A 16,246-nucleotide genomic window follows, 5' to 3' on the forward strand; every position below is an offset into this window, starting at 1 on the left:
CATAGTCTATGTGTGCTCACATCTTGGAGATAAAGTCACATATTGACAAGCCGAGAGAGTTGGGTGTCAAAGTCTCGTGAAAGTTGGATGTTCAATCACTTTCTTAGTAACATAGTGAGTCTCTTTGGGACTACTATGAGACAGACTATGACACGAGCCTTAATGATCTTATCTATTTGCTCAGTGCTGCAGATTCAGCAATGATTTGGAACACTAGTAAAGCAAATTTTTATTAGAAGATCAACTTCCCAAACCTTAAATAGACATTGACAATGGTAGCATTGGAAATCTAGAAAAGGATTTCTCTTCCCAGTGGAAAGGGATCGGCTATAGTCAACTCGGTTGACCAAATGGTAAAGAGAAAGGCTAAGTCTGAGATAGTCTCATGTGCCATTACCAAAGGGTCCATGTGTTTTGTTGCCAAAGGAAGGGGCATTGGTTGCGAAGCTGCCCTATTCACCTGAAAGGTCATAAGGTTGATCAAGTCAAGAGGTCTGACTCTACTTCGGGTAAAGTCCACTGTCTAACTCTATTAAGTTCCTATTTGGAGATTCTTATTACATAATGTGAATGGGTCACATGTTGATGCTTTTGAGAATCAAAAGAAAATATAGGAAGCTTAAAGTAAGTATATGTTGATTCTGATTGCGAAGGTGGGTTTCGATCGCATGGTTCGGTAATCAGAATTTTGAACTGTTGCTTAAGAGTTATAATATATTGCTTAGGAATAGATAACAACAAGGTTTTCATGTGGATTGAAAGGATAAGTTTTTCCGCAAAGTTTTAAAATAAAAGAAAAAAAGGGGTTTTAATTTTATTTATTTTAAAAATATCCTTACAATGGCATCTGTGGAAAATTGTTGCTTATATGTTTCCAGTAATAGCAATATTGGAAAGTGGATTTGATTCTTTCATTTGTGGTAGTGTCTGAATTTACCAAATGAAGAAAGTTTTTCACCACCCAAGTTTCAATTGGACAGAAACTTGGAATCATACAAGTGGTATTGTATGATGAATGAGAATTTTCATCTTTGAAAACTAAGACTAATTCTTTGATCACATGTATATGTGAGTCAATTGAAGGACTAAGGAATTAGGTACACTGGGTGTGCGCTGGTCAAGGTACACCACAAAGATTGATTTGTCATGATTTACTAAAGATTAGTAAATATGATTATACTTATAAGGTTAAGTATAATTCTATAACATTGGAAAGGTTACAATGTATGACAAAACAAATGAGAAGAATCAAATTAGGCAGAAAGATAAAAGTTTCTCAAATCTGAAAGGATGAGAGAGTACTTTAGTATCATATTTCATGATCATCTTAATGATTATGAAACCATATCACAAATTCATACTCTAAGGACGTCTTAGTGCATTGTTATGCCTAAGAAGAGAGGTCATGAATTGTTGGATTGGTTAAAATCAAGAAGATGAGTCATACTTCGTTCCAAAACAATTCTTAGAGTCATACTCCAAGATTGTAACATTGAGTGACATAAAGTAAGGTTTAAAACACTTATCAAATGTAGTGTAAAATGTTTCTACCCTTGTACATTTGAGATTGGTAAGTTGTGATGTCTTGGATAAGACAAAGACCAACTAAGACCAATTGTGTGAAGTGTTAGTCTTGATAAGAATCCGCACTATCCCTTGAATATTTGTTTTGTCAAGGAATGGTTCTTGAATGGGGAAACTTATATGTCAAGGGGATAGTGGGAGCCTTAAAGATCCTGAAAGAGTTTCAAGATTTAATCAAGAGTAAAACCTGTAATTTATCACTAGCACACGACTTAAGGTTTGCAACCTATCGTGTTGACATAATTCTTATTTTTGTACCTACTTCAAATAAGTTGAATTTGCATGTGAGTTATCAGAGTTCAACTTGGAAGCATTGGTGGGCATTGTGCTACCAAGGTGACAAGAAACTAAGATTGAACAAGTTTAATCCATGTAAGGCTGAATTTGTCACTAACCTTATCTTGTGATTATGGTTTTGACAAATTCACATGGATAGGAACTCATACACTATAAAATCTAAGTGTCATAAGGTTTCTCTCCGATTCATGAAAATGATGGCGAGGAAACGCTTTCATTAAGTAGATTTTACATAGATATCAATTGTGTTATTTGCATTTTCAAAAGTCGTTAGTGGAGCGCGTGTGGTTCACCAGCACACTAACATGGACTTGTGAGAAATGGAAACGGTCTAAACAATTATGAATATGATTAAGGTATCCCTTTTCATAGTTCTGAAAATTATTTAGACACACATGTGAGCTATCTAAGAAAGGGTGTATGAATCTAAATTTTAGAAGTCAAGCAGATTTCTGGAAATATGTCAGAGCTAGTGGGAGCATAAGTGTTATGCTGATATTCATCATGTTAGTGGGAGCATGATTATTACATTTAAGTGTTGCAAGTTAGCAATGTTAATTATAGAAAACAAAGTTTCAATTCGTGAAGTTGCAGGGGTTGAAAAGTTGTTTTGCTATAATTAAGGGAGAGGAAATTATACTTCATTTCAATTCTAAAGCTTAGATTGAGATTTTAATCATCTTTAGTCAAGAATATATATATATATATATATATATATATATATATATATATATATATATATATATATATATATATATATATATATATATGAATTTTATGTTGGAATGGTTCAACTTGAAGAAATTCTATATATATTGCGTTTTCAAAATTCGATTATGATTACGGCATCCCTCTTCATAGCTAAAATTTGAAAACATGGAAAATAAAATATTATTGTAGCAAAAGACTGGTCTAGTATCATGTCTTTATGTCAAACATCATGAATCGTGTCCCATATGCTTCGGATATAGGATCGATTGCATGTGCTATAATATTCATCTTTTCTAAATTTTCCAAATGTTTAAGGCATTGAGAAGGGAAAAGTCTAGAACTGGATATGACTAAAGTGATTAAGCAATTGTCGAGGACAAATCTGAGGTTTGCCAAAGATTGGTTGCTTAGGGAAAATTGGAAGTATGATGTAAGTTGTCGGAAAGGACCGTATTGACATGTTCTGAAAAGAAGTAACTCTTGTTCGGAAGTGATAGTCAAAATGGGACTATGGAAATGTCTCCATAGGTGGAAGTTATTCAATCTATGTACGATTAGAAAACCTTAATGCAAGAAGGATGTTCAAAGCAATGTACTTTGAATATGAGACTTCCGTTCCATAAAAGTTGACCTTCTTTGGAATACTCTGTAATGACTGGTGACAAGGTTTTGGTGACTTTGTGAATAATCATTACAAGAGGAACATTGCATAAAAGTTTAAAATCTAACAGATTTTTTGGTAAATGATAAGAATCGGGGATTCTCACATTTACAATAAGGATTTGGGATTTTGAAATGAGTATCATTGGAATCATGTTCAATTGATCTACATCACAATGTAAGGATCATAGACAAAACATAGTGTGCATACTTGGAGTATGGCATAACTATTGTTTAGAAAATAAAGTATACATGCGAGGAGCATGGGACGACTGTTTTTTTATTCAAGTCTTAAGTTGATTGTTTGAAACATTATACAATGAATAATGTGTAATCAATATGGTGATAAATAAAAGGTGGTTCTATTTATATTCAAAAGGGTTCTGAGACCATATTGGATTCGATTATTATTGTGTTTCACTTTGCATGTTTTGACTTCCAAAATAGCTAGGTTATTCTTTCCGAATGACTAAGTTATTTAAACACTTCACAGTCGTTCATATGTTGGAAGTAGGTATGAATCAAGACTGTCATGAATCGGGTTTGTAGATGCTAAATGGGTTTAGTCATAGCAATGGTTGCTACAACACTCATGAGTGCTCATAAGTTATGAGTATTGGAATAAACCCACGCTCACTTCTATCACTTCATGGAATTTATCTCGAGTGATCGTGAGACGGTAATATCATATAAATCTTCAAACCTAGAGATATGAGTTGTTACCTATGAGTTGGTTGTGCATTGATTGCACGTAAACGCATCAGTAACTTGATGTTATAAAACGTGCCTTTGTGTACAATTCAACAAGTAGTAGAACAAGCATATGAGTCGAAGCTTATCTGTTCCTTCTAGAAATAGAAGCGATATTTGGGCCCCTCGATGATTTTGTTGTGACCTATGTACCGGCCGGTCAGAACTAAATTGTTGTGTTCGATTAAGTTCTTTGTCAAACAAATCGAAAATCGGGAAACAAACTGCTGGACAATAAGTACGACGTTGTTCCATGTATTTGTCCGGCTGATATCATGAGAATAGAGGATTATATGATCACTTATCTAAAATGGCGCTTCATAGTTCAACAGAGTTTTCGAGAGCTACGATTGCTGGTTGGTTCCTGAAGTAACATACGCAAATATAGTTATTAGACTTATCCAAGTGGGAGTCTGTTGGATAAGGTGTCTAAGTCCATAACTTATTTGGTATATACTTGACCCGACCCGGCATGGTCCATTTGGGTTGCATTTCATCCGAACTATTTATGGATAATTTTATGAGAGTTATACACATATGATTATTAATATATTATAAGTTATAATTAGTCTTAGTCTTAAATTAATTATGAATTAATTTAGAGATTAAAAGGAAGACTAATTAGATTGTGGGCTATTTGTTTTATATGGTGTGGGCTAACACTCATTTGTTAATGGGCTAGGCTTGTATGGAAGTCCATGGATGATCCATGGAGATTTTAACCCATGGATCCTTGGAAAAGGAAAGGTCATGGGTTATTAGGGTTTCACCCTAATCATGTACACTATATAAACATGCTTTTGTTGCATGAAATAGCCACTAGTGTGTGTGTTTGTGTGTGGCCGATTTTATAGTGTGTATACACTCTCTCAAAGTTTTCCAAGAGTTTGTGGTGATTTGTGATTCCATTTGAGGCATTCACACTATTGGTGCTTGACCCTCAAACTCCTTAAGAATCAAACTCATCAAAAAGGTATGTAATCTCATCTAATTCTTTTATGTTTAAAAGTACCCCACGCCATGTTAGATAGGTTATGAACCTTGGAAAATTATTATTTTGCATGTATTTAGAAAAACATAGATCCAAGGTTTATTAGGGTTGCATGCACACTTAGGAAGTGTTAGATTGCTCAAAACCCAACACATTTACCATGTGCATTTAAGCCATTTAGCACCCCAAAACACCCAATCATGAGTTCACGGCCGTGAACTCATGTATGTATGGGGTATGTGGCCGAAAACTCCCTAAGGAGTTTACTCTTGAATAGTAAACTCACTTCCCAAGTCCCTCGCATCATTACACGTCCGTAGATGTCACCCGGGTCACTCCAAACACTTGTTTTGAAGTGTTTTCGCTCATTGGAGTGTATTATCATATCTAATTAGTGGTTTAAAGTCTAATTAGATACCTTTGGATACCATTTCATATTACATAGGAACCTCACGTGTTAACAAGCCCCGAACCAACGTTTAGTGTCCGAAACAGCTGTACCTTCTCGTCTGGTGAGTTCATACCCCTACCCTTTTCACTGTTTTCAGGCGGGAATACAAGAAAAGTACAAGGGATTACTTGTACTCAAAACTTGTTTTACATGTTTGTGTTTCATAATTTATATGCTTTTGACACTAATAATCATAACAGATAACCGTTTGAAACTTGCAGGATAATCATATACATTATTTGTGAAATTATTTATAAGCTGTTATGTTTATTATTTCACAAATGGTTTTCCACATTTTTTTATCAGTTAAAAGCATGACATTTAAAACTGAATATAAAACTTTGTACACTGTTTTATCCTCGGTAACACTCCACAGAGATACGCGAGTGGAGGATTATTGTATTATCACTAGTAAATTTGTTAGTCCTATATAATTGGAGACAAGCCCTCGGTGAACACTCCACAGAGATAAGCGAGTGGAGGACCGCAACCGTAACCAGAATCTCTTAGATAGGGAGCGTGACTTGAGTGTATAGATCTATACGGGGCTGACTACCCCACACCTGGCTGCTAGCTACAGCCGAACCGAAATGGTTCAAGGGTGACGAAAGTCATAAGGTGATGTGGACTACTTATTGCCATATTTAGTCTTATTGTATGGTTATGGGACTCGCAATTAGGATAACAGAGATTTACTTAATAGTAATAGTGATTAAAGTAATTAACTTACTTTGTAAATATTAGTTTTATATACGTGTTAAAACTAATACATTTCACAAGATAACCAGGTTTTCAGTATACATCTTCACATTGGTAACCAACATTCAGGAAAATATGTGGGGAACATTGTACATAACCAGAAAAGTGTAACAAACCAGATAACTTTACATTCACAAGAGTAAACATGCTTTCAGTGTACAACCTTAAATTACATTTTGGGAATTCAATAACCAACCTTTTTAAGAAAATATGGGATTTTCTTGGTGTGTGTAACATTTTCTGTAACGAACAGGAAACTTGTACATCTTTCACAAAACAAAACCGCTTATGAACTCACCGGCATTATGCTGATTTTCAAACCGCTTGTATTCTCAGGTTAGCGTTAGACAGGTACCCGAAGATCCTTTTGTTCGAAGACGGAGCGCTCAGAAGATCCGTTTCATTTTGTTCATATATACTATGTATCACAACTGTACAACTTTACTTTTGAAACAATTGTAAAAACTTTCTATATGTAATGTAATGGTTGTTTTACTTTACTTACTATGCGCATTGGATTTGATACTCAACGTGGAGTCAACCCCAGAAATGTTCTGCCTTCGGTTTTCGGGGTGTGAAACTTAATCTTCATGTTCTTGATTATTAGGTGGAGAGATCTCATAAAGTTTGTAACTTTATGAATCTCCATGCCATTTAGGGAATATGGTGCTTTGGATCTAAAGTATTAGTGAGTTCTGATGCCATGCATGGATCTTTGGGGTAAAAAAACCCTCACTTTGACCTAATAAGGGCCCAAGATGTGCATTGGACATGCATGTCTGGAGAGTAAGGATTTTTATGTTATTATAGGATGCTAGAAATGTTTTTGGAAATAGGATCTAGTTGTCTTCAAGAGGAAGTGCTTAATGGTTTAATCCAAGTTATGTTTTTGCCCTATTTAGACCTAGAAGTGAGATCTCTATCTCTTGGATGGTCTAAAGGGATAAATTTGGAAACTTTATCCACTTGGACCTTAGAAAGGACCAGATCTGAGCTTTGGAGCCTTTAGATCAAAGAACAATGACTTAATCTATTAAGCTGTTGGGAGCCCAGTACACACGACATGGTGACTGGGCTAAGCCTCGTTTACTTTGTCATTTAAGTAGCGTTTGGTACATAGGACTGGATAGAACAAAACAAAACATGTTATTTTAGATAGTGTTTAGCAATGATATATATATATATATATATATATATATATATATATATATATATATATATATGAAAATTCAATCATTTTAATGCCATGGTTCTGTCCCATCCTGGTATCTCCAAACGCTTAACAGGTAATTTGACCAGTGTTATCCAGTTCAATTCAGTCCAGTATTGTTCAGTCCAGTCCAATGCACCAAATGATGTCTTAGTGGCTACGGGGTGGCAACCAGCTGAAGTTGACTTTGACGTTAGCTGTTGACCGTTGACTTTGAACAAATTTGTCTTTAGGTCTTTTTGGGTATTATGAGTAGTAGATTGAAGTTTGAGTCCCTGTTATTGTATACGTGATCAGTAGAGACAGTATTTAGAGTAATGATTTGTGCAACTATTAGTTCAGAGTGTGAGGTGAGTTTCCTCATTATAATTGTGGATCTAAGGCACCAATGTTGACCCATTCGGTTATGTATCGTGGTATATAGGATGTTGCTATGCTATAGTGATCTGTTAGATTTGTATGATTATTTGTTTGTTGTTATATGTTATCTGTTGCATATATCGACATAATGTGATTGGGTTGAGGCAATGTTGCTTTGTGCGAAAGCCGACAAACCTAGGAGCAAGCCATACATAAGCTGTGGGACGGATAGGCATGCCAGACTTATGTTGTGGGCTAGGGAGCAATCCAAACTTAAGTTGTGGGCCAGAAAGGTAAGCCAAAGTTAGCTGTGGGCTAATGGGTAATCTGACTTGATGGTTGTGGGCCTAATACACATGTTATATGTTTGTGTAGTGGTATTTTATGAAACTCACTAAGTTTTGACTTACAATTTATGTGCCATGTTTCAAGTATTTCTGATGATCGGGGAGAAGCAAATGCATGATCATACACATCCTTTGGTGATATGTTCCAAAGATTTTGGGGTATTTGTATTTGATATTTGTTTTCTTATGACTTGGGTTTTGATGAAAACATTGATCTTATTTTAAATTGAAAATGAAAAATTTTACTGTCATTTTCGGGACATTACGATAACTTAGATAAATTTGAGCAAAATGATATTTTAGGCTCATAAATTCGAGTTTAATGGTCTAACAATGTTTTAAAAACCAGTTTTTAGTTGAACCGGTTTAATGAGCGAGTTTTAGTCCAACTGCTTCCATTGTTGGTTTAACTGTCGGGCTACATCTTTGCGTCAACCTTCGAGTTGTGTGCATTTTGGATAACCTAATTGATTGAGCTATTCAATTTTCTTTAGAAATGAACTATTTATTTAATGAGTTAAGTGAAATCCAACTATCCAATCTAATAAACCGGTTCAAACGATATTTTATTGGTTTTATCTCACTGGTTCGACCAGAACCGCTTTGGTATCCGGTTCAACGAACTAATTCGAATAGATTTTTAAAAATTGTGGTGTAACCAGTTAAAAAAAGTGAGAGTTAAATAATCATTTTAAAAGCCAAACGAAGCGATATGACACCGAGGATTCGCGAATTTGAACCATGAAGAAAGGCTAGCCGCAGAACTGGCGTTGCTAAAAGAAACCCCCACAGATGCTCGTCTGGTCCCGACCATGGCAGCAGCACCACTACTCGGCAGAGCCATCATCCCTCACCTCCGCCTCCACCTCCACCTCCACCTTAATACAACACTTCCGGCTGCCGTCTGTTCCCTGATACGGAGACCCTGCTACACGACAACGGCCTCAGAGTCTCCCCGGCCGATAAGGAAGGTACCTTCCACTACTACATACGATGATAAAGCCTCCTTATTAAGCACAAAACGTCATCCACCGAAGGACTCCAGATGGGAGAATGATCCTGATTATCGCAAGTGGAAGGATAAAGAAGCGGAGATTCTCCTAGAAGTCGACCCTATCACTCTCCTCATCAAAAATATCCTCCACTCCGACAGGTTTCAGTCTATGTTTTCACTATTCGTCTTATTTCATACATTTTTTTTTTTACAAATCTATGCCTCCTATGTTCCACGATTAGGGCCCTCTTTCGAATTTGCGAGCATTTTTACAAATTGCTAGCTGAAGGTTTATAAGGACCAAATTGTTACTATCATAAGTGAGCGAAGTAAAGAATTTTCACCAGCGAATTTACTTTTAAGCTTTAGGTTTCTTATTCCTGGTTTATACTCGAGTAGTTGAATCTGTAAGTCTGTAACCTTCTCACATAGATTACAGGAGCATCTGCATATCATGATGTTATGAAATAGTACAAACCCTTAATCGTGATGTCCAGTTTCAGTATGTTATTGTAGCATATGAACTTATAGGGCTTTGTACTTGTATAACTATTCGATATACTTTAAGTTATCAGACTGAATCATATCCACCCCAAGATGTTTACTTAAATCCATAAATGGCTCTTTGTAGCTTGCAACCTTTCTAGCATTTTTAGGAGTGATTTGAGTTGTCATGTATACATCCTCCTGAAGTTTTATGATTAGGAAATCAGTTTTAACATCTATTTGACATCTCATTATCATGGTATACATCTATGGTGAGTAGTATCTGAATGATTTGAATTTTGAAGATTGCAACTAGTGAAAAGTTTCATCCATACTCCATAGTCACTCCCAAGAATTTGCTTGAAACCTTTAGTAACTGATTGTGTTTTATAGGTGTGTTAGTGTATATATCTCCATTCATGTTAGTTTTTCTTTTTGGAGACCCATTTACACCCTATGAACATTACTCATTTGGATGGATAACTGGATATCAAATTTTCAATCAGTTTCGGATTTTATGACTCCTAAACATTTCTTTCTATCAAACAGTTAACAAGAAGTTGAGAATCATAACTAATAAAAGTCAGAATCCACTTAACAAGTCAATAAGCCACCACAAAAGGCAGAAAATTTTGTAACTAATAAAAAGTCAGAGTTCAGAATTCCCGTGAAAGATAGAATAAAAGTAGAAAATCTGCAAAAGAAAGATAATAATAATAATAAGAAGAGTCTTTTTATTTTGGAAAAAACTTCATCAGATTGATCTATCTAGGAAGGCTGTCAATTAGGTTATATTTTATAAAAGTACAAGGTATGGTTGACATGGGCTTTAAAATTAAATATTATTAAGTAGAAGGTAAGGTAGACATAGGATGAATGTCATGCCTCTAATTTGGGCTTAGCTTGTTGCTTGATGTGGGCTAAGATTTATTTATTTATTTATTATTATTATTTTTTTAAAGTTATCTAGCTAATATGATAATATGATACGACCAAATCATTAGTGGGTTAGCTACTTACTGGTAGGCCTAACTGGTTTTACAGAAATTGGTGGACCTTGGACCAGACCTGTTGAGGCTTACCGGGTCCGATCCGGCTTACCAAGTCCGGTCCGGTACCTGGTTCTTGGACGTAAAAGTGAGCATTTGGCCATGAATGAACCGGACCGTCTCTTCGACCAAACCTGTTTTACAGAAATTGGTGGACCTTGGACCAGACCTATTGAGGCTTACCTGGTCCGGTCTGGTTCCTGGTTCTTGGACGTAAAAGTGAGCATTTGGCCCTAACTGAACCTGACCATCTCTTGGACCAGACCTGTTTTGCAGAAATTGGTGGACCTTAGACCAGACCTATTGAGGCTTACCAGGTCCATGTACAAGTACAAAGGTCCAAATGCTCACACCTAGTGACCATTCATGTATTGTTTTTGTCTAATGATGTTGCTTTTATTTTATAGAGCATCCTATACTTGTGTAATAATCTTTCTCCTTTATAATCACTCCCCAAGAGTTCATGAAATAAGTTGCTCCTTTATAATTAGAAAATAAATAGTTATACATTTTAATTCTTTCTTTTTACCAGGTATATGGATGGGGAGAGACTTACACCAACAGACGAGAAAATGGTGGTCGAGAAAATTCTTGCTTATCATCCTCACTCAGAAGATAAGATCGGTTGTGGCCTTGATTCCATCATGGTAAACTTTGCTAAACTCTTCATTACATTTCATTTCATATTAATAAACCATTTTCCATTTTAATATTCACTTTTCAATCCTCTTATATGCCATTTCGTCAATTTTATTAATGACTTATCTACCCTCATGTGAGTAGAAAAAACGTCGGTTATCTATATCTATACAACGTGCTTGATTTTAGGAGAAAAGTAAAATCCCCCAAGTGATACCATTTAAGATTTGGCTGTCGGATTGTTGGTGGTTGGACCCTTAATCATCCCCCCAAGTGATGAGGGCATTTACGTCTTTTACACATACATAACATCAAAAGCGAGTCTTTGTTTGTTCCCTATCAAATAAAGTACAACCTAATCTGTCATGTCCACTGTAAACCGTTTTCACATGTATTGGATTGAGACTGTTTTCACATGTATTGGATTGAGATTGTGACTGTGACTGACATTTTTTGTCCCGCGAAAAAAGGTACAACGAGATGGGACACCGGACGTGAAAAGACACAAATGCCCTCCTCATGCCTCAGCCTCCTCATCATAAATAATCCTAAAAAAAGTAATACATCATTGTCAATTTATGACTTAAAAACTTGAAGGTTTGAATTTTCAAAACCAGAAGTGGACTTAAACTATGTGCAGAGGGACCATAATAAATACTTACATCAACCATGCTTTAAACAATTATTGCTTTAAAAAAAAAAAAGATATCCATACCTACTAAATATCATTCTTGTAGTTAACAGTTGATATTCTTAAACAGTAAACACATATCACTACTTTTTTATTAATTTGTATTTTTTTTTTTTTTGTGTAATAGAAAATAGAACAAAGTACTCTTTTAATGTTTATATTTCTCATGGCTAATCACAACACCTTGACATTTGATGGATATTTTATTGTTTATATTTCTTGCTATAACATTCTTTATTGGTAACAATACCTAATAAAGTTGTTTTATTACATTGCCAATGAATCTTTGCCTCTCTAATTAACTTAAAGTCTTTGTCTTTAGAAATCTAGAGTTTATAGTTGTCGTGTAGAGTGTAGACCCCACGTCTAATATTTTGTCTCCTAAAAACAATCTTTTATTATTATTTGTTTCTTTATTATAGCATCTAACTTTCATTTCTTTCGATAGCAAACGTTATATTTTAAAACATGTACCATATTATATAGCATTGTACTTTCTTTAAAAAATCTACCAAGTGAAAATTGTTTTGTATAATTTAGTAGACTTTTCATAGAAAAATGTTGTGGTAGGAAGAAATGAAATTATAATATGCGATAATAAAGAAATAAACGAAACTATGTTGCTATTTTAATTGTATTTAATATTTCTAACTCCCTTTTTTTTTTTTTTTTTTTTAAATTTGAAGGTTGATCGACATCCACAATTTAGAAACTCAAGATGCCTATTTGTTGTGAGAACGGATGGTGTATGGATCGACTTCTCTTACCAAAAATGCATTCGAGCTTACATTCGACAAAAATATCCTTCACATGCTGAAAAATTTATCAAAGAACATTACAAGCGGAGTAGTAGTTGATCACCACCACCACCACCACCAGCCGCCACCAATGGTGGTGGATTTCACACACATTTTGTCAATGGTAGTAGATAATAGTAGTTGAAATTGGAACAATATAGGGTGGAAAATGATTGAAGTTGAAAGATGTAATTTTGTTGACTTGTGTTGATTGATGTTTGTTTGTTTGTCTTTATGCCATAAGTATATCATTTCCTCATTTGGGTTTTTCTTTGTGTTAGTTAGAAGGTAAAAAGGAGCATTTGGACTTGGTCTATTTGGCCCCAAGTCCTTATTTGTTATATAGTATTTTGACATCATATATTAGTCATATTAGTATTTTCTGTGTTTGACGTATGTTAGACTGATGTATGCTAGACTAATAAGACAAAACTTATAATATTTTATCATGAATCCACTCTTGATTTCTTGTCTGTGTATTAAATATGAATGCATTGCTCATCATCTAAAATATCATGTAGATGTGATAGGAAAAACTTGTACTGTGTTTGATATGGATTAAACTGCCGTCAAATAAATAAAAATTGAAATTTTCGGTTTCTAACAGATTTAGATGAGATAAGTAATTATTCTTTGATCTCTTGTTTGTACAAATGAGATAAATAACCTAAAACCTAATTTTTTTTTTTTTTTTTTTTTTTTTTTTTTTTTTTTTTTTTTTTTATAAATTCGGTCTAGTGGAGTTAAATCCAATTTAGTCTTATTAAATTTAGTGTTGTATAATAAGGGAGCAAAATATATATATTATAGTCCATGTGTAGGTACTCATAAACCTACCCTATGAAATTATGAATGTTGGGTGATGTTGAAATGCCAGGGGTATGCTACAGTTGGGTCAACTGGTCATGAAATTAGGTGTTGTTTTGATATTCATACAATGATTGTACTCACCAAAACAACCAAAAAAGGAGGGAAATAAGTGGTCAAATTGTGGTGTGGTTTTGGCATTACCATGAATGTTTATAATTTCAACTCATCAATGATCAACAATAATTACGATTTCGTTCGAAATATCCTACCATTTGTTTGGTATGATTTGGTAATTCTTTTGTTCAAAATATATTACTATGTTTTATGTTTAGTTTAAAACTTACTATGTATATCTTAAATAATAAATAATCGAAGAAAATTCCACTTACTAATTTGAACTTTTTTTGTAAAATAAAGTTGAACCGAATATGATACCATTAATACAAAAAGTAGAATTATAATTAAAAAGAGTAAATTACTGAAATGGTCTCTATGGTTTGGTTAAAATTACACGTTTGGTCCCTAATTTTTTTTTGCACTCGGATCGTTCATGTAGTTTGATTTTGTTGCGTTTTTCGTCCCTATAGTTTGGTCAAAATGTCCCTTACATACATAAAGTTAGGGATCAAACCTGTAATTTTGACCAAACTATAGGGACGAAAAACGCAACAAAATCAAACTATAAGGACGATCCGAGTGCAAAAAAAAGTTAGAGACCAAACATGTAATTTTGACCAAACCATAAGGATAATTTCAGTAATTTATCCCTACCTACTTTTAGAAAATAACAAAAACGGTTCAAGGTATGAAAATTCGCATTTTTTTAACATCATCCTATGGTTTGTAACTTGTGCTTAAGACTTGTATGAAAACTCACATGGATGAAGATGGATTGGGAAAATAAACAACAAAGACTTTAGTATGATTATAGTGTGACAAAAGTCGAGAACATCGATCTTGCATATTGTGATATGAGTGGGTCTCTATCACATGGTTACCAAAGATAATATAATCTCATCATCATTGTTTACTTGAGTCATACCTCCATCCAGTATCAGTATCGTTATGGTCCCACACACTGGTATTTCAACAATGCCATTAAAATTTACCACATGGAATATGGAAGTGATGAAAGAAGGTGAAGGAACTATATTTACTAGAGTCAACAGCCATTTATTGGCAACATGTTAAACTTATTGCTTGTGATACATTTTGTATATTGATTTGTAAATGATAAAATAACTTTTTGGATAATTGAAAGAGCTATTGAATCTCATTTGATGTATTTATTGCGTATTAAAAGGTTTAATATATTATGAAAGTCTTAGTAAGAGCATCAATAATTTATAGCTCAATGAAATAGTTAATGAAATAAGATGCCTAAATGATTATATGATGGATGTTGCCATTAAATGAATATGAACTTAAATGGTCAACATTTCAATGAAAACACGAAATCTTTTAATTATTAAATATGTAATTAATATATTTTATAAATATACTGAATTTTATAAAATTTAATACATGACATAAATTTTTTGGAAGAGTTCGGATGAAGAATCGAATGATGATATAACAATCGATTAAACTTGAACGTGTTCAATGCATTATAGATATCATAATATTATAAGATTGAAATGACAATTTATGGAAAACAAACATATTATGAAACTTTGTGTTATATTAGTTTATAAGTCTTATTTCATTGATTGAGTCCTTTCTTCGATTAGCGAATCTATTTGGCTGTGTAAAAACAGTCTTTAAATCTTACAGAGAATTCTTTGTTGGATTAAGTGTCTAGGTCCTAACTAAACTGATATAATATTGATGAATAAAAGTAAGGTTCTTTTTAGGTTGCTCTCATAACTAGGAAATGATTTGGATTGGTCAAATGATAAAGATAAAATGATTTGTTAATATATTTTGTGATTAATATATTAATTAGAAATAGTTAACTGATGACTTTTTAAATTTATTATATGAATAATAAATTAATTAGAAATAGTCAAATTGATTAATTATCAATCAAAATTAATCCAGAATTAATTCGGGATTAATTGGAATTAATTAAAGATGTAATGGATGAATTACAATTATTCAATAGTTGAACAAAAGATCAATTCTAGAACCTCCCATCACATGGATGATTTTTGGAGCTCTTTTAGGGTTTCCAAAAACCTCCTAGTAGTAGATAAGGAAATGATTTGGATTGGATTAAATCTATTATTTAATTATTCAGATTTTGTTTTGTCCATAGGTTACCTAAACTATAAATAGGACACTTGGGCACCAAGATTTTGTAGCTTTCTCATACATAAAGGACGAGAACGAAATTCTCCTCCTCTCTCCCATATCTCCTTCAATCCTAGGGTTTCTTGCATTTTGGATGCAAACCATTAGAGGCTCGCACCCTATTAGAGCTAGGTTTTCCAAGAAAACTACAAGACTCCAATTAGCTTGATTTGGATCTACAAAAGACATGTGTTCCTGATCATGAATTTCGAATCCATAGGGTTTAGTTTGTGTTTTCATAAGTATGTTTCTATTATATGTGAAAAGACATAAATCCAATTTAAGTTGCATGTACCCTTAAGTGTTAAGTGAAATTCTACAAGTACATTGTTATTGTAACCTAGAATTCCCATAAGTCGTATCAAAGC

The 16,246-nt window shown here is 33.8% G+C and overlaps 1 protein-coding gene across 1 annotated transcript; it reads left to right on the top strand.

Moving 5' to 3' along the window:
• Positions 1 to 8,830: 8,830 nt before the first annotated feature.
• LOC145043353 (DCL-like protein) lies at positions 8,831 to 13,035 on the top strand. The gene is made up of 3 exons (XM_078991986.1): positions 8,831 to 9,273; positions 11,182 to 11,296; positions 12,666 to 13,035. The coding sequence occupies exons 1-3, from the start codon at positions 8,933 to 8,935 to the stop codon at positions 12,834 to 12,836; spliced, it is 627 nt and encodes a 208-aa protein (XP_078848112.1). The 5' UTR covers positions 8,831 to 8,932; the 3' UTR covers positions 12,837 to 13,035.
• The last annotated feature ends 3,211 nt before the right edge of the window (positions 13,036 to 16,246 follow it).

This window comes from Lactuca saligna, chromosome 4 (assembly GCF_052625555.1).
Source record: "Lactuca saligna cultivar CGN05327 chromosome 4, ASM5262555v1, whole genome shotgun sequence".
Lineage (NCBI taxonomy): Eukaryota > Viridiplantae > Streptophyta > Magnoliopsida > Asterales > Asteraceae > Lactuca > Lactuca saligna.

What these genes read in the sequence shown, in the direction of transcription:
- LOC145043353 (XM_078991986.1), top strand. Translation starts at nt 8,933, where the DNA reads ATGGCAGCAGCACCACTACTCGGCAGAGCCATCATCCCTCACCTCCGC. An exon ending in AATATCCTCCACTCCGACAG is followed by an intron (nt 9,274 to 11,181) that starts GTTTCAGTCTAT and finishes TCTTTTTACCAG; the next exon opens with GTATATGGATGGGGAGAGAC. An exon ending in GTGGCCTTGATTCCATCATG is followed by an intron (nt 11,297 to 12,665) that starts GTAAACTTTGCT and finishes TTAAATTTGAAG; the next exon opens with GTTGATCGACATCCACAATT.